The 14,652-nt window shown below is 34.2% G+C and overlaps 1 protein-coding gene across 2 annotated transcripts; it reads left to right on the forward strand.

Annotated features, from left to right (window-relative positions):
* The first annotated feature begins 417 nt into the window (after positions 1 to 417).
* Positions 418 to 11,065, forward strand: LOC132549574 (uncharacterized). 2 transcript variants are annotated; one of them, XM_060213513.1, is made up of 7 exons: positions 418 to 554; positions 2,087 to 2,382; positions 4,070 to 4,208; positions 4,592 to 4,780; positions 7,225 to 7,398; positions 8,752 to 8,832; positions 10,615 to 11,065. In XM_060213513.1, the coding sequence occupies exons 2-7, from the start codon at positions 2,099 to 2,101 to the stop codon at positions 10,819 to 10,821; spliced, it is 1,074 nt and encodes a 357-aa protein (XP_060069496.1). In that variant the 5' UTR covers positions 418 to 554; positions 2,087 to 2,098; the 3' UTR covers positions 10,822 to 11,065. The 2 variants fall into 2 exon arrangements, with proteins under 2 accessions (XP_060069496.1, XP_060069495.1); XM_060213512.1 differs by lacking the exon at positions 418 to 554 and adding an exon at positions 683 to 926.
* Positions 11,066 to 14,652: the final 3,587 nt, after the last annotated feature.

Raw genomic sequence — 14,652 nt, forward strand, 5'->3', positions numbered from 1 at the left:
TCAATGTAGGGTAAACACAGACAGAACAACAATTTTTTTAAGTTTCAATTGTCTGATTTTCAACCTATGTTGTCTTAAAAATATACCCAATTTTGGCTCGGCACAGAAACACAAAAGTGGCACGCTAAAATACAGCATATATTTTAAGACACTGGCCGTGTATTCTCTATTGTACATTACATCGTCTATCGGGAATTAAACAATGAAAAAATATCTAATTAAAAACCGCTTTACATCACCATAATGTATAACATAATATACATGTATACACAAGTACGTGTAGCAACACATACAAGCGATATGCTAATAACATGCATTTAATTCAGCAGAGATTTAAACCACAATTAACAATTGATTGGACCGGTTGGATGGTTACACACCAGAATATGAATCCTGTCACTGCGGAATACTAAACTGAATATTATAGTGCAGAAAAAATCGAAGAGACACGACCTACCTGATACACCCGCTATTTTTATGCTTGTTTTATTTTTTTACTACGACAGTGACGTATAAGCCTCTTCTATACGTGTATAAGGCATCGGCTAGATCAGGTACGTAAAATGCACTATCATACTTCTCTGTTAGTATCACAGCGTATTTTTAATCAATAAAATTGTGCTTCATTATACTGTAAGAGTTAATTCCCTTCGGCTCAGCATTGCAAACAACACTCCCCGTTTCTGTGAGGTCAAACTTTATCGATCTATGTTACTGTGAGTCTGGGATTTACTACCTTGTGCGTAAACAAACAGTGATTAGATGTAAAAACGTCCGGAAGACATTGCGTCGAACGTTGGAGTACCTTAGCTTTTGCTAATTAGAATTAGCTTGTGTTTGCCAGGCCGGCCAGTGATCGGAAGCCGAACGGTTTCCATGGAGGAGGAAGGAAGAAACTATACATAGCTTATAGTCTTTCAACACCAGTAAGTAGACTATGCGTAGACTTTTGAAAAAAAGGGATCACGCGGGCAATGCAATGGTAAACGATCAAGGGTACAGTTGTCAGAATAAAATTTAATTTTCTATTTTCGATTTTACTTGTGAATTAGAGAGCGAGTTGTCTCCCCTAGACCTTGTGTAAAGATTATTTTACGACCATTTTGATATCACACGCCTTATCAACCTGACTGTCTTGATATCAGCCCTTTCTTTAAAATAAACAAACACAAAGAAGAATATTTTGAATAAATCATTTAATCAATATTATAACATCAATTTTCTAATATTCATAGATATCCGAGCTTAGCTGTTTATGTTCGCAGGCGACAGTTGCTTGTTTGTCACTAATAAGGGAAACGAATCCGGAAACGGCATCATCCGGACATATCAAGGGGGATTCATTAAAAATAAATAACAGTAAAGCCTTTTAAATATCTAACATGGAAACATTCTAACAAATAATCATCGGCTTACAAATATTAAAGAAAAAACACATGATAAAACGACTACTCAGCCTACTGACTGATTTCAAGAGCCGATTGGGACAGGGTATAATCAAATCAGAGAGCTTGAGAGCTTATAATTACCAAAACAATAAAACAAACACACTACTTTAAAAATGTAATCAATATTATGTTTTTTCTAAATATTTTTTAATGTAGATTTGGCTTTGGTGTTTTATATATTTAAAAAAAATGTAGCAGATGATTTCTTCGTGTCAACACATGTGCCTTCTGTGAAGATGGTCACATAATGTACCTGCAGTGGTGTACTTGTGTATGAACTTAGTTATAGAATAGCATTCTAAATCATTGTCAATTGACAGAGGCTAAGGACTTAAATAGTACCAACCTATTTATCAGGTTTTCTTCAATAGTAAACAGTTAATAAGCATTTTATCAATAACTACAGAGATATGTTTTTTAAAATTGATCCAGATAGAACAACTAAAATACTATTTGATATTCTAAAAATAGAAATTTGTATTGATCATGCATGTTTGCATAAAATACTTTTCTTTCACATTTTCTTTTTTCAATCAAGAAGATAAATTATTTATACTAAGTAGAGTTTTTATATTGTTTTTTTTGCGAAAATAATAATTAATCAAACAGTCTTAAGAACATCAGATTTTTTTTTTTAGGTTGTGTTCAAGATGTCAATTCCAAAAAGTTTTCAAGACAGAAGGACGTTTACAAAAGAAGATGGGGTTGGTGGTGCTGGTGATGAATTCTCTGTGTTAACTTATAATTTACTAGCTGCCTGTCATGTTCAACGCTGGGACTACAGTTATACAAAGGCAGACCCAATAACTCTAGAACTCTCCTATCGTCATAACATCCGAATGAAGGAGATCGCACATCTTAATAATGACATTATCTGCTTTCAAGAGGTTGGACCAGCATATTGGAAGGAGACACTTGAGACAGAGATGAATAGGTACAATGTTGATTTAATTGTTAAAGAAAACTATACTAGTGTGTTGTTAATTTCATAATACAATATAATGAATAATTCTTTTTGATGACATTTCAAAATTTTATTGAATATCTGAAAGTGTGCATTGACAGAGCAGAGCTCAAAGTACAAGGATGTGTTGAAACACAATTACCGTATACAGGTCCTTCATGTATTTACTAAATTATAGATATAATCAATACCTACATGCTTTTTAATACTCTGATACAGGCACTGCAGTTAACACATGTCCTTAACTCCTAATGGTGCATATACACATATACATATCGAGAGAGGTATTACCTACAAATATTTACCTGTATATTTACACAAATTGTGATACACGGATGTGTTTATCTATATCACCTACCGGTACGTCTACAATTATTTACTTATTTACATAAGGTTGAGATATACTACTGTTTTTATTTACATGTACATAACATAAATTTTAACAGGTTTCCGGATATACAGATGTGTTTGTTAATATAACATACACTTTTCCTTACACCTGTTTATTGACAGTACTGGATGGTACAGACGTATATAACATTGTATTTACCTGTTTATTAATACAGGTAGGGATATACATTTTTGATTTTGTTAGGAAGAAATGGACAATTGTGTTCATTTATTTATACAACCAATGATTTATTTAAACTTTTTATTTACATATCATTGATATAACAGAAAATTTTGTGTCAGGTACTGAAGTGGTGAGAGGCGCGCCTTGCACCTAGTCATCTGAAATTAAATTCCTCAACTGAGTGTGAAAAGGTATGGGATCAGCTACATGGTTTTTCCTGTGTAATCTGGTTTCCTGCTGTAGTAATAGCCAACACATGCTTCCAGGGGCCAACAAGAATTAAACTGTTTATTTATATAAGTTGAGATATCGAGTTTGTCTGTTTGGATAGCAGACAATGTTAGGAAGTTGGCAATATATTTACATCAATATATAGCGTGCATGTGTGTTTATTTACATAGGTTGGTATAAACACATTGTTTATTAATAAAATATATTATTTATCTGTTTATTTACACAAGCTGGTATAGCATGTTGTTTATTTATATAATATATAATTACTCGCCTGTTTATTTACACAGGTTGGTATAAACACATGTGTGTTAATTTATATAATATATAATTACTCACCTGTTTATTTACACAGGTTGGTGTAAACACATTGTTTTTTTATATAATATTTAATTACTCACCTGTTTATTTACACAGGTTGGTGTAAACACATTGTTTTTTTATATAATATTTAATTACTCACCTGTTTATTTACACAGGTTGGTGTAAACACATTGTTTTTTTATATAATATATAATTACTCACCTGTTTATTTACACAGGTTGGTGTAAACACATTGTTTTTTTTATATAATATATAATTACTCACCTGTTTATTTACACAGGTTGGTGTAAACACATTGTTTTTTTATATAATATATAATTACTCACCTGTTTATTTACACAGGTTGGTGTAAACACATTGTTTTTTTATATAATATATAATTACTCACCTGTTTATTTACACAGGTTGGTGTAAACACATTGTTTTTTTATATAATATATAATTACTCACCTGTTTATTTACACAGGTTGGTGTAAACACATTGTTTTTTTATATAATATATAATTACTCACCTGTTTATTTACACAGGTTAGGATATACAGGTTTATTTGTCAGGAGAAAGGAAGACAGCGATTATTATGATGAAGGATGCGCAACATTCTGGAAGGAAGCAAAATTTGCTCTTGAAGACAAAGCTGTGTTTTACCTTGGTGATGAAGCAGGCAAGGTAATAATGTTGTAAATACAATTGTAACACTAATTGTTTAACCTGTTAAAGTAATCATACAATTAAAGGAAATGTCAATGTACTTAAACTAAGAATATTCCATTTTTTTTTTGTAATGCAGAGTTATCTGCCCTTGTAAGCAGGTATTGATTGTTGTGTCATCAGCTTGTGTGAGAGAATTTCTTTCATAAATATTTTGTAATATGTACATGTAGATACCTGTGAAAAAGTAATATCATAACATCTACTATGCACTTAGAGGGAGCAGGTTATACAGTGTTGAAATTTGACATTTGAATTACAAGGATATAATTGTTTAAAATATGTATATATAATTTGAAATATGTATCAAATCAACATTTGATCCTTGTTGTTATTTGAAGATTTTAGATAATTTGGATAATAGTGATGACCCAGAACTATCTACGATGTTGAAAACTCGCTACGTTGACCGACCAGATGTACTGTTGGTGACCAAACTGCGGTCAGTGTTGACCAGAGAAGTGGTGGTGGTGGCAAATACACACATCATCTGGGGATCTGAACCTCTCACTGATGTAAGAGCACTCCAGGTGAGTTAGCCTGCACAGGTAATACAGATGTTGTATCCCAGTCTCACTCATCCCAATTGTGTAGAGGTTGTGTCCCTGTCTCACCTGTCCCAATAGTGCATAGGGTTGTTGCATAGATTTAGCACTATCTCCCTCATTCCAATTGTGTAGAGGTTGTGTCCCTGTCTCACCTGTCCCAATAGTGCATAGAGTTTTTGCATAGATTTAACACTATCTCACCCGTTCCAATTGTGTAGAGGTTGTGTCCCTGTCTCACCTGTCCTAATAGTGTAAAGGTTGTGTCCCTGACAAGCCTCTCAAAGGGGTGTAGATGCTGTGTCCCTGTCTCACCAGTTTATGTATATGTTATGTCCCTGTAGTGTAGATGTTATGTCCCAGTAGTGTAGATGTTATGTCCCTGTAGTGTAGATGTTATGTCCCAGTAATGTAGATATTATGTCCCTGTAGTGTAGATGTTATGTCCCAGTAGTGTAGATGTTATGTCCCAGTTGCGTATATGTTTTGTCCCTGTAGTGTAGATGTTATGTCCCAGTAACATATATGTTATCTCCCTGTAATGTATATGTTATGTCCCAGTAGTGTAGATGTTATGTCCCTGTAGTGTAGATGTTATGTCCCAGTAGTGTAGATGTTATGTCCCAGTAGTGTAGATGTTATGTCCCTGTAGTGTAGATGTTATGTCCCAGTAGTGTATATGTTATGTCCCTGTAGTGTAGATGTTATGTCCCAGTAGTGTATATGTTATGTCCCTGTAGTGTAGATGTAATGTCCCAGTAGTGTGGATGATATGTTTCTGTAGTGTAGATGTTATGTCCCAGTAGTTTAGATGTTATGTCCCAGTAGTGTATATGTTATGTCCCAATAGTGTAGATGTTTTGTCCCAGTAATGTATATGTTATGTCCCAATAATGTAGATGTTATGTCCCAGTAGTGTAGATGTTATGTACCTATAGTGTAGATGTTATGTCCCTGTAGTGTAGATGTTATGTCCCAGTAATGTAGATATTATGTCCCAGTAGTGTAGATGTTATGTCCCAGTAGTGTAGATGTTATGTACCTATAGTGTAGATGTTATGTCCCAGTAATGAATATGTGATGTCCCTGTAGTGTAGATGTTTTGTCCCTGTAGTGTGGATGTTTTGTCCCGGTAATGAATATGTGATGTCCCTGTAGTGTAGATGTTATGTCCCTGTAGTGTAGATGTTTTGTCCCACTAATGTATATGTTATGTCCCTGTAGTGTATATGTTATGTCCCTGTAGTGTTGATGTTGTGTCCCAGTAGTGTAGATGTTATGTCCCAGTAGTGTAGATGTTATGTCCCTGTAGTGTAGATGTTATGTCCCAGTTGCGTAGATGTTTTGTCCCTGTAGTGTAGATGTTATGTCCCAGTAACATATATGTTATCTCCCTGTAATGTATATGTTATGTCCCAGTAGTGTAGATATTATGTCCCTGTAGTGTAGATGTTATGTCCCAGTAGTGTAGATGTTATGTCCCAGTAGTGTAGCTGTTATGTACCTGTAGTGTAGATGTTATGTCCCAGTAGTGTATATGTTATGTCCCAATAGTGTAGATGTTATGTCCCAGTAGTGTATATGTTATGTCCCTATAGTGTAGATGTAATGTCCCAGTAGTGTGGATGATATGTTTCTGTAGTGTAGATGTTATGTCCCAGTAGTGTATATGTTATGTCCCAATAGTGTAGATGTTTTGTCCCAGTAATGTATATGTTATGTCCCAGTAGTGTACATGTTATGTCCCAATAATGTAGATGTTATGTCCCAGTAGTGTAGATGTTATGTACCTATAGTGTAGATGTTATGTCCCTGTAGTGTAGATGTTATGTCCCAGTAATGTAGATCTTATGTCCCAGTAGTGTAGATGTTATGTCCCAGTAGTGTAGATGTTATGTACCTATAGTGTAGATGTTATGTCCCAGTAATGAATATGTGATGTCCCTGTAGTGTAGATGTTTTGTCCCTGTAGTGTGGATGTTTTGTCCCGGTAATGAATATGTGATGTCCCTGTAGTGTAGATGTTTTGTCCCACTAATGTATATGTTATGTCCCTGTAGTGTATATGTTATGTCCCAGTAGTGTAGATGTTATGTCCCAGTAGTGTTGATGTTGTGTCCCAGTAGTGTAGATGTTATGTCCCAGTAGTGTAGATGTTATGTCCCTGTAGTGTATATGTTATATCCCAGTAGTGTAGATGTTATGTCCCAGTAGTATAGATGTTATGTCCCAGTAGTGTAGATGTTATGTCCCAGTAGTGTAGTTTTTCTAATTTGTCACCCCTGTTTTAATTGTGTAAATGATATGTATCACAATGTAACCAGTCCCTTTTGTGTAGATATCTAGTTCTGGTTTCACTTGTCTCATTATTGTTCAAATCTGTTTTTCAATCTTCATCTTTTTATTGATTCAAATATATTTTGTTGCAGTGTAGGTGCTCAAAGTTCGCCCTCTCTCAGTATTTAGGTGACACACCAAACTGCTGTGTATACTGCGGTGACTTCAACTCCGTGCCTCAATCACTAGCCTACATTCTGTCTCAGGGCAAACATGCTGGGTATGATTTTGAAAAGACACTGATTCCAGCATTTGATGGCCAGAAGGTTAGTGACTGATTTAAATGTTTAGAAAAGAATTCAATGTACAGTCCATTCATCAGATGGTAGGGTGTTCAAATTCTGTGGTCTGGTGTCCATCTGGCCTGAAACAATACATGTACTTACTCAATTTCTTGAGATGTACTGAATGGACGATTTTTTAATTTTATGTCGGGCCCTCTTGGTCCCTAGTTGTGGATTACCTGACAAAGAGACTAATATGAAAATAATATGCTGACAGACGGCCATCTTGGATTTTGGCAGTAATAAATTGTTATTACTTTTTCTGGAGAAGTGTTTAATGGGTCTTTCTCAAATTTCATAACAGGTTCACCTTGGTCCTTACTTGCATATAGCATGTCCATTTAGAGACTGATCTGAGAAACAAGATGACCAACAGGAGACCATCTTAGTTTTTGACAGCTGTAATTTGTTATGGTAATTTCTCAAGAAGCATTGGATGAATCTTTTGCACATTTCCTATCTACATCTGTTGTTTCCCTCTTGTTCTTTGTTTTGCCCGATTGATTTTTGGATTGCTCAGAAAAACAAAATTGCTTACAGAAATTTTAATACAAGAGACTGTTACCTCCATTTTGTGAGAAATTCTGGATGGATTATCCTCAGATTTGATATAAAGGTTCCTCTCGGTCCATAGTTGTGTCCTTTTGATTTTGGGACTGGACAGAAAAAATAGCAATATTACTGATGGGAGACCATTTTGGATTTGACAGTGAAAGATTATAATCACAATTTTTATAAGGAAATTTTCAAATTTTATATCATAAAGATCAAAAACAAAAAAAAGAGAAAAGTATTTAAAGGATCTAACTTTGAAACAAACATAGATGAAACAATGAACCCTTTGGGAATTTCTTGCTAAATGAAATTTTCTAATTCATTTTGTGCATTAAATATCTATGAAGATTGTGTATCTTACCTAGTTTGTTGGTTTTCTAAACTGAAACCATCCATGATTTACATAATTAGTTCATCTGGTCTTAAGGACCTACATTGTATGAGTTTATGCCATGGTGAAATTTTTGGTGTGAATGAATCTGGACCAGTTGTACAGGAGTTTCTCTTTAAAAAACTGTTCCTTCTGAATATATTGATATATTTTGATCAAATTTTATGAGAATTTGAAAGATTCTTGAAGGAGAAGGAGAGGATATGTGTACTTAAGTGACAGTAAATCCCCCTCAAAATTTAATGACTTTGCAGTAGTATAGGGGTTTTGTGCTGTGAGGAACCAAAGAATTATGTACATAAATAAGATCTTTTTCACATTATTATGTATATAAGTACATGATAAGCATTTTTATGAAAACCATGATATTTAATTTGTTTATGTTCCAGCTGCTTCCTGTCTTCAAAAGACTGATTCAAAGTTTTCCGGCAGATGACCTACCATTACAGAGTGCTTATAAGACCTGTGTGGTCAGTATTCAATTACTTGTGAAATTTTCTTTGACCATGTCCACATGTATGAACCTTCTTCAATAATATCTACAAACATATAGAGGTTTTGTTAATATGGACACTACATATCAGTGTTGCAATGACTTTCAAAAAACCCTAAATCCTGAGTCATGGTATTTGCTCATTATTAAGGCGAGATTACCGGATAAGGCCTCATTGTCAGATGGTGGGATAATCAGTCGCCTTATGTCCATTCTTGGTCAGTCGCTTTATGTCCATTCTTGGTCAGTCACCTTATGTCCATTCTTGGTCGGTCACCTGTCCAATTGTCTGTAAATAATTTTTGTTAATGCGAAATCTTGAGAAGTACAGCATGGATCTTTCTCATATTTCATATGTATGTTACCCTTGGTCTCTCAATTTGCCCATTTGATTTTGGAACTGATTAGAAAAGCAAAAAATGGCTGACAGTTACCATCTTGGATTAGGTAATGATGTTTTTCACTATTTCTTGAAAAATTTTTAAAATCTCATATAATTTGAAAAGCAAAAACAGAGGAAAGAAGAGAAAAGAAAATAAATGATCCACATTTTAAAGAACAAAGATCTGACAAAGATTGGTGACAATATTCACCCAATCTCGTGTTTAATGTATGACCTTGACACTTAAATGGGTCTTTCAAAAATCATAAGGATAAAAATTTGAAACCTGAAAAAAAACCTGTTCTAAATAACCAAGATGACCAAGACCATAATATTTCACCTTTTAAGGGGCAGTTTTGTTCAAAGAAATGACCTTAACCCAATTCAAATGTCACAAGGGTAATATGTACAACCTGTAGAGATGTTCAACCTGAATAATAAACTGCCATGGCCCCACTTGTATAAAACATCTCAACTTGAGATTTCCTCAAGTCGAGATTTTCCTCAGCTGATATCTCCTTGAAAATATTTTGTATGAAAATTCCTCAAGGAATTTCAGGACATCCTAGCCGATGCCTTCCTCCTGTTCCTTGAGAAAATTTTATACAAGCCGTTTTTGAGGAGATATCAGCTGAGGAAAATCTCGACTTGAGGAAATCTCAAGTTGAGATGTTTTATACAAGTGGGGCCAGGATTGTGATAAATGATATCTGTGAAATATTGAAAATTATTTTGTAAGTGTTTCATTATTAACATGGATGTTGCTGTATACAAGACAGTACAACAATTGCTTCCCTTTATAAGTTGGAAACAGCTTATCGATTTAGGCCTATTTGGCCTGTTATTAGGTTTGATGTTTACAGATGTCGTCACATTTTCATGGTATTTCATTTACAGGGTAAAGAACAGAATTTGACATACAACGATAGGATATGACATTTGTCTTGTGATATTTCAAAGAAAAGAAGACACCTGTGACACACTGACAGTAAAATGACATCTTCGTTGCTTTTTCTTTTCAGGGTAATGAACAGCCTTCACACACTCTGTTTATATGACACTTTACACATGGTTAGTTTTTAAGTTAAAGAACCGTCTTTGACACACCTATAACTAATTTTTGTGGGTTTTTTATTTTCAGGTAAATAACCTCTTTAAACACACTGATGACTGATTTTTGGGAGTTTTTATGTGGTTTTTTTTTCAGGGTATGGAATCAGCTGATACCCTACTGACAGTTTTTTGGGGTGCTTTATTTTCAGGTTCTTGAACAGCCTATTAGTGACACTAATTTTTGTGATGTTAAATTTACAAAGTACAGCAGTGCCTATGACACTCACATTACCCTGTACTAACTTTGGTGGGTTTTTTTTTCAGGGTAAAGAGCCGCCCCTGACACACTTTGATAATGCCGTTCCATTCACTTTTGACTACATCTTTTATGGAAGTAAGTCTTCAGGAAAACCACTAACTTGCCTGTCTGTGGTGGACATTCCAGAGGCTGAAAAATGGACAGGGACACTTCCTCCAGATGATCATTTCCCATCTGATCACCTGCCTGTTACCAGTCGATTTAAATTTTAGGGAGAATGATTACTGTACAATCATTGTCTTGTCTGTAACAGGGTTTTTGTTTATGGTTTATTATACTTTCAATAAGCCAATTCCTTTTCACAATATGATTGGGAATTCAAATTCTTAAGGGCCAGTGGATTTTGTGAGCACTTGTAATTCATTCATGTAATCAAGTGCCTATGAAAAAATATTTATTGATTTGAAAACCACAAAATTGAAATCCTTTGAAAAATAAACAATTTACAGTATACTGTATCAGACTTAGTAGCATATCTGCCTCTATAGGTGCACCATACCTTTTTTCTTGCAGATGACCTTGACCTGTATCTAAGGTCACAGATGTCAAGTTTGTTGTACTTTTAAGCTACTTCTTATGATTAACCGAAAGGACTAAAATCGTGATATTTAGTTTGTAGGTTCCTGGGGTGACTTATAGCCAAAGTTAGTGAAAAGCACAAACCTTAGGCCATACTCATGGTCACAGGTGTTTAAAATTTGATAAAACACTCAAACAATAGTATACAATGGACCGCTAATAATCCGGACACCTTTTCCAGCCGGAGTCGTCCTGATTACATATTTTTATGAACTCAGATCTACCTTGAGTACATGACAATTAAGTTGTGAAATAATGTGTCTGGTTGTTTTCAGAATGTGTATAGATATATAGCTATGGACTTAGATACAAATCTGTCAGACATGGCTTTTCACACACATACTCCTTACCTCATAGGATTTAGCTTTTCAGACTTCAGCAGGTCTTACTATACTCATCAAGGATAGTACAGATGTTGGTTCCCTTTCAAAACTTGTGTTATGAAAACTTCTGATTAAGCTATACATCTGGAAACTGGTCATTCACTATATTGACTAATAAAGTAAAACTACAAAATTGAATTTAAACAAATATTTACCACTGATTATTGAAAACAAAAATTAACTGCTTTTTATGTATCACGCTAATCGGCCTGTTAGACCCCGATGTTGGAAAATGTCTATTTAGACTTTATATGGATATAAATAAAATTGCATTACATAAAGTACCAACCCATTCATGATATGTCGATAGTTTCCAAGTTATTATATCATATGCAGTATAGTTTCTTGGTGAAAAGTTAAAAAAAATGGCCGAGCGAATTCACTTAAATTTTCCATGCTAATTAAAGCTTTATCAACTTCTTTAAAATGTTAAGTTAAAATTTTAGGACCACAAGACATTTTAACTAATGTAACTGACATATTAGTGTACATACGATTAGAGTACAGTCTAGGGTGGTCGGGTGGCGCAGTGGTAACGCACTCGCCAGACGTTTAGCATGAAACTGCACAAGGTGATAGTGATGTTTCATAAAGAACCAATAAAAATAAGGCATTAACATAAGGTGTTAATTACATTGGTCCATTTCATAATGGTAGTCTGAATTATTATAATGAGTTTTTATCAACCTTTTTTTAGCTCTTCTGGCCAAGTATAACTTGAAATAACTTGTATCGCAATTGATGTAAAGTAAATAAAGTTTATAGTTTATACTGAGTGTCCATTCAGATAATAATATAAAACTAGTCTTGGATTTTATTTTTATTTGTTTATTTACTGGTAAGGTACATGTCCGTGTAAAATGCAAAAAAAATCGTGATAAGTTTCAGAAATCTCATATGCAAAACTTAAGTTATTTATTATTTATCACATAATTTAGTTTTGCAAACATTTAAACTTTTTTTTTATGTCATAATGCATATGACGCCATGAAGTTATGACGTCATAGTGGAAACAATTGGAACCCCCAGCTTAACCAGGCAAGTATAATAATTTTAAAAATATGCAATAGATGTTATTCACTGATAACAAAGTTTTATCTGTGATAGATATAACGGGATTGCCTAAAATCAGGACTTCTGTATACTGTACCAATATCAGAAAACTGTCAGTTCCTACGGTACGAAAAGGCGATGGCAAATTCTCAATCACATACCATTAAAGGTGTTCTTATTTTGCGTGCCGTATTAACTTCATTAATCATTTTGTCCTATTTGTGTCATGAAGGCATTCCGATAAAATGATAAAATTGTCAATAGGGAACTTTCGGCACTTTCCGTCTCGTTTACAGAAAGTGCCGTAATTCTCCTATTGTTATATATTAAACTCACGACCACATCCTCTCAAGTATCCCCCACTGTTACGCGTACCGGTTCGATTATCAAACCGAACTACACTTTTCATGTCCATATTGGTCACATTCAACAATAGTAGATCCGCACGGATGAGCATGCGAATTGACAGACGAATGATCCGAACGTGCGCCACCATTCTGTGCCACTTCCGCATTCACAATACAACGTAGTCGAATTAAGTTCAGAATTCTCCGTCGTTCTTTCATCTTTTCACGCGTTTTAGTCACTTCAAGTTTCCGTCGATATCTTTCTTTATACTTCTTATGATAACAATAAAAATTAATTCCCAGAAAGCTTATAAACCCGAACGCAATAAGAGCGTGCGGTAACCAAAGCAGTGACACGTGACCAGTTGTCTCCTCCGTAAATGTAGCGTTGTTTGACGTCATTGGCCAGTCAGGTCAGGCAAAGTCACATTCTGACCAAAGAGGAAATATCCTGCAAAGAAATTAAAAAAAAAAACATATGCATATAAATTAGATAAACAGATCATATTATGATGCTTTAAAGATACGTACACGTCAAATGTAGAATAGAAATAAACAAAAGAAAATAATTTTCACCAAGATAGTGAATAAAGTGTGGACTTTCATATGAGCTATTGGAGAAAACAAGGCCAGTGTATTGCAATTTGTTGTTTAAAAAGGTTGTATATTTTGGCGAGATTTAAGAAATACAAACGTCTCTCGTTGGCGAGTCATTTTTTTCTGTCCCGACATAAAATGCGGCTTATAATTCAAGACATGCACTGACCACGTGTTTTTTCTCGCGAAGTATTGACTGAAAATTCAGATACATGTTTGTATGCTTATTTAGACGCCACGCTGAATCTAGCTAGGCGATGTATGCCTAAATTTCAACGATTATGATTGTAGTAATTTTTATGATTTTTAAATTAAAAAAGAGATTTGTAAATAAATTTGTTCGTTACAACAGACAAAATTGCTTATTTTAACAGGAATTTTTTTTGAAAGGTGATACTCTTTTTTTCTAATTTTGAACATATTTGAAACGAATTACAAATGTAATGAACGAACAGAGCAAAACATGAATGTAGCAGGTATCTTACGACAATATACACGTGCCACAAGTAATTATGGGTTCATCGATACTTTGAAAATAACAAGTAATCAAATGTCAAAGAATTAATTAGAATTTCCTCTGAAATTAATTAGGAAAAGATCATCACGGATCAGTCAAATGTTTTAGAGCTAGAAAAAGCGTGTGACCTTATATGACCCGTGGGTCCATTTACGTCATCAGAGGAAGTACTCATGTAGCAAGAAATCTACCTGAATTAATGACACATTCTTTAATAATAAATACATAAAGTTGGAATGAAAAAGATGTATATCTAATATAAGTTTTAATTAATTTTCAATCCTATTTCATATTTTGATATTTGTAGGTCATTCAGTATTTGGTATAACAGCGCTATATAATTAATTCTGTATTTTCCAGACAACACTAGGTAACTATAGATGCCATTCAAGACCGATTTAATCATCAATAGCCTTGGAAGAAAATATTAGCCGTGACTTTTTATGGAGTGAATCAAAGAAGAAAAATGTCACAAATAACTAAAGATTAATGTTCATCAAAACACTCGAGGTTCTTTGTATCAAACACAAAGAGAGAAGCAGACCTGCTTGGCTGTTCATACGTCTG

The sequence above is a fragment of the Ylistrum balloti genome, unplaced genomic scaffold (genome assembly GCF_031769215.1).
Source record: "Ylistrum balloti isolate Yb309-2 unplaced genomic scaffold, AGI_CSIRO_Ybal_v1 Utg370066, whole genome shotgun sequence".
NCBI classification, from domain to species: domain Eukaryota; kingdom Metazoa; phylum Mollusca; class Bivalvia; order Pectinida; family Pectinidae; genus Ylistrum; species Ylistrum balloti.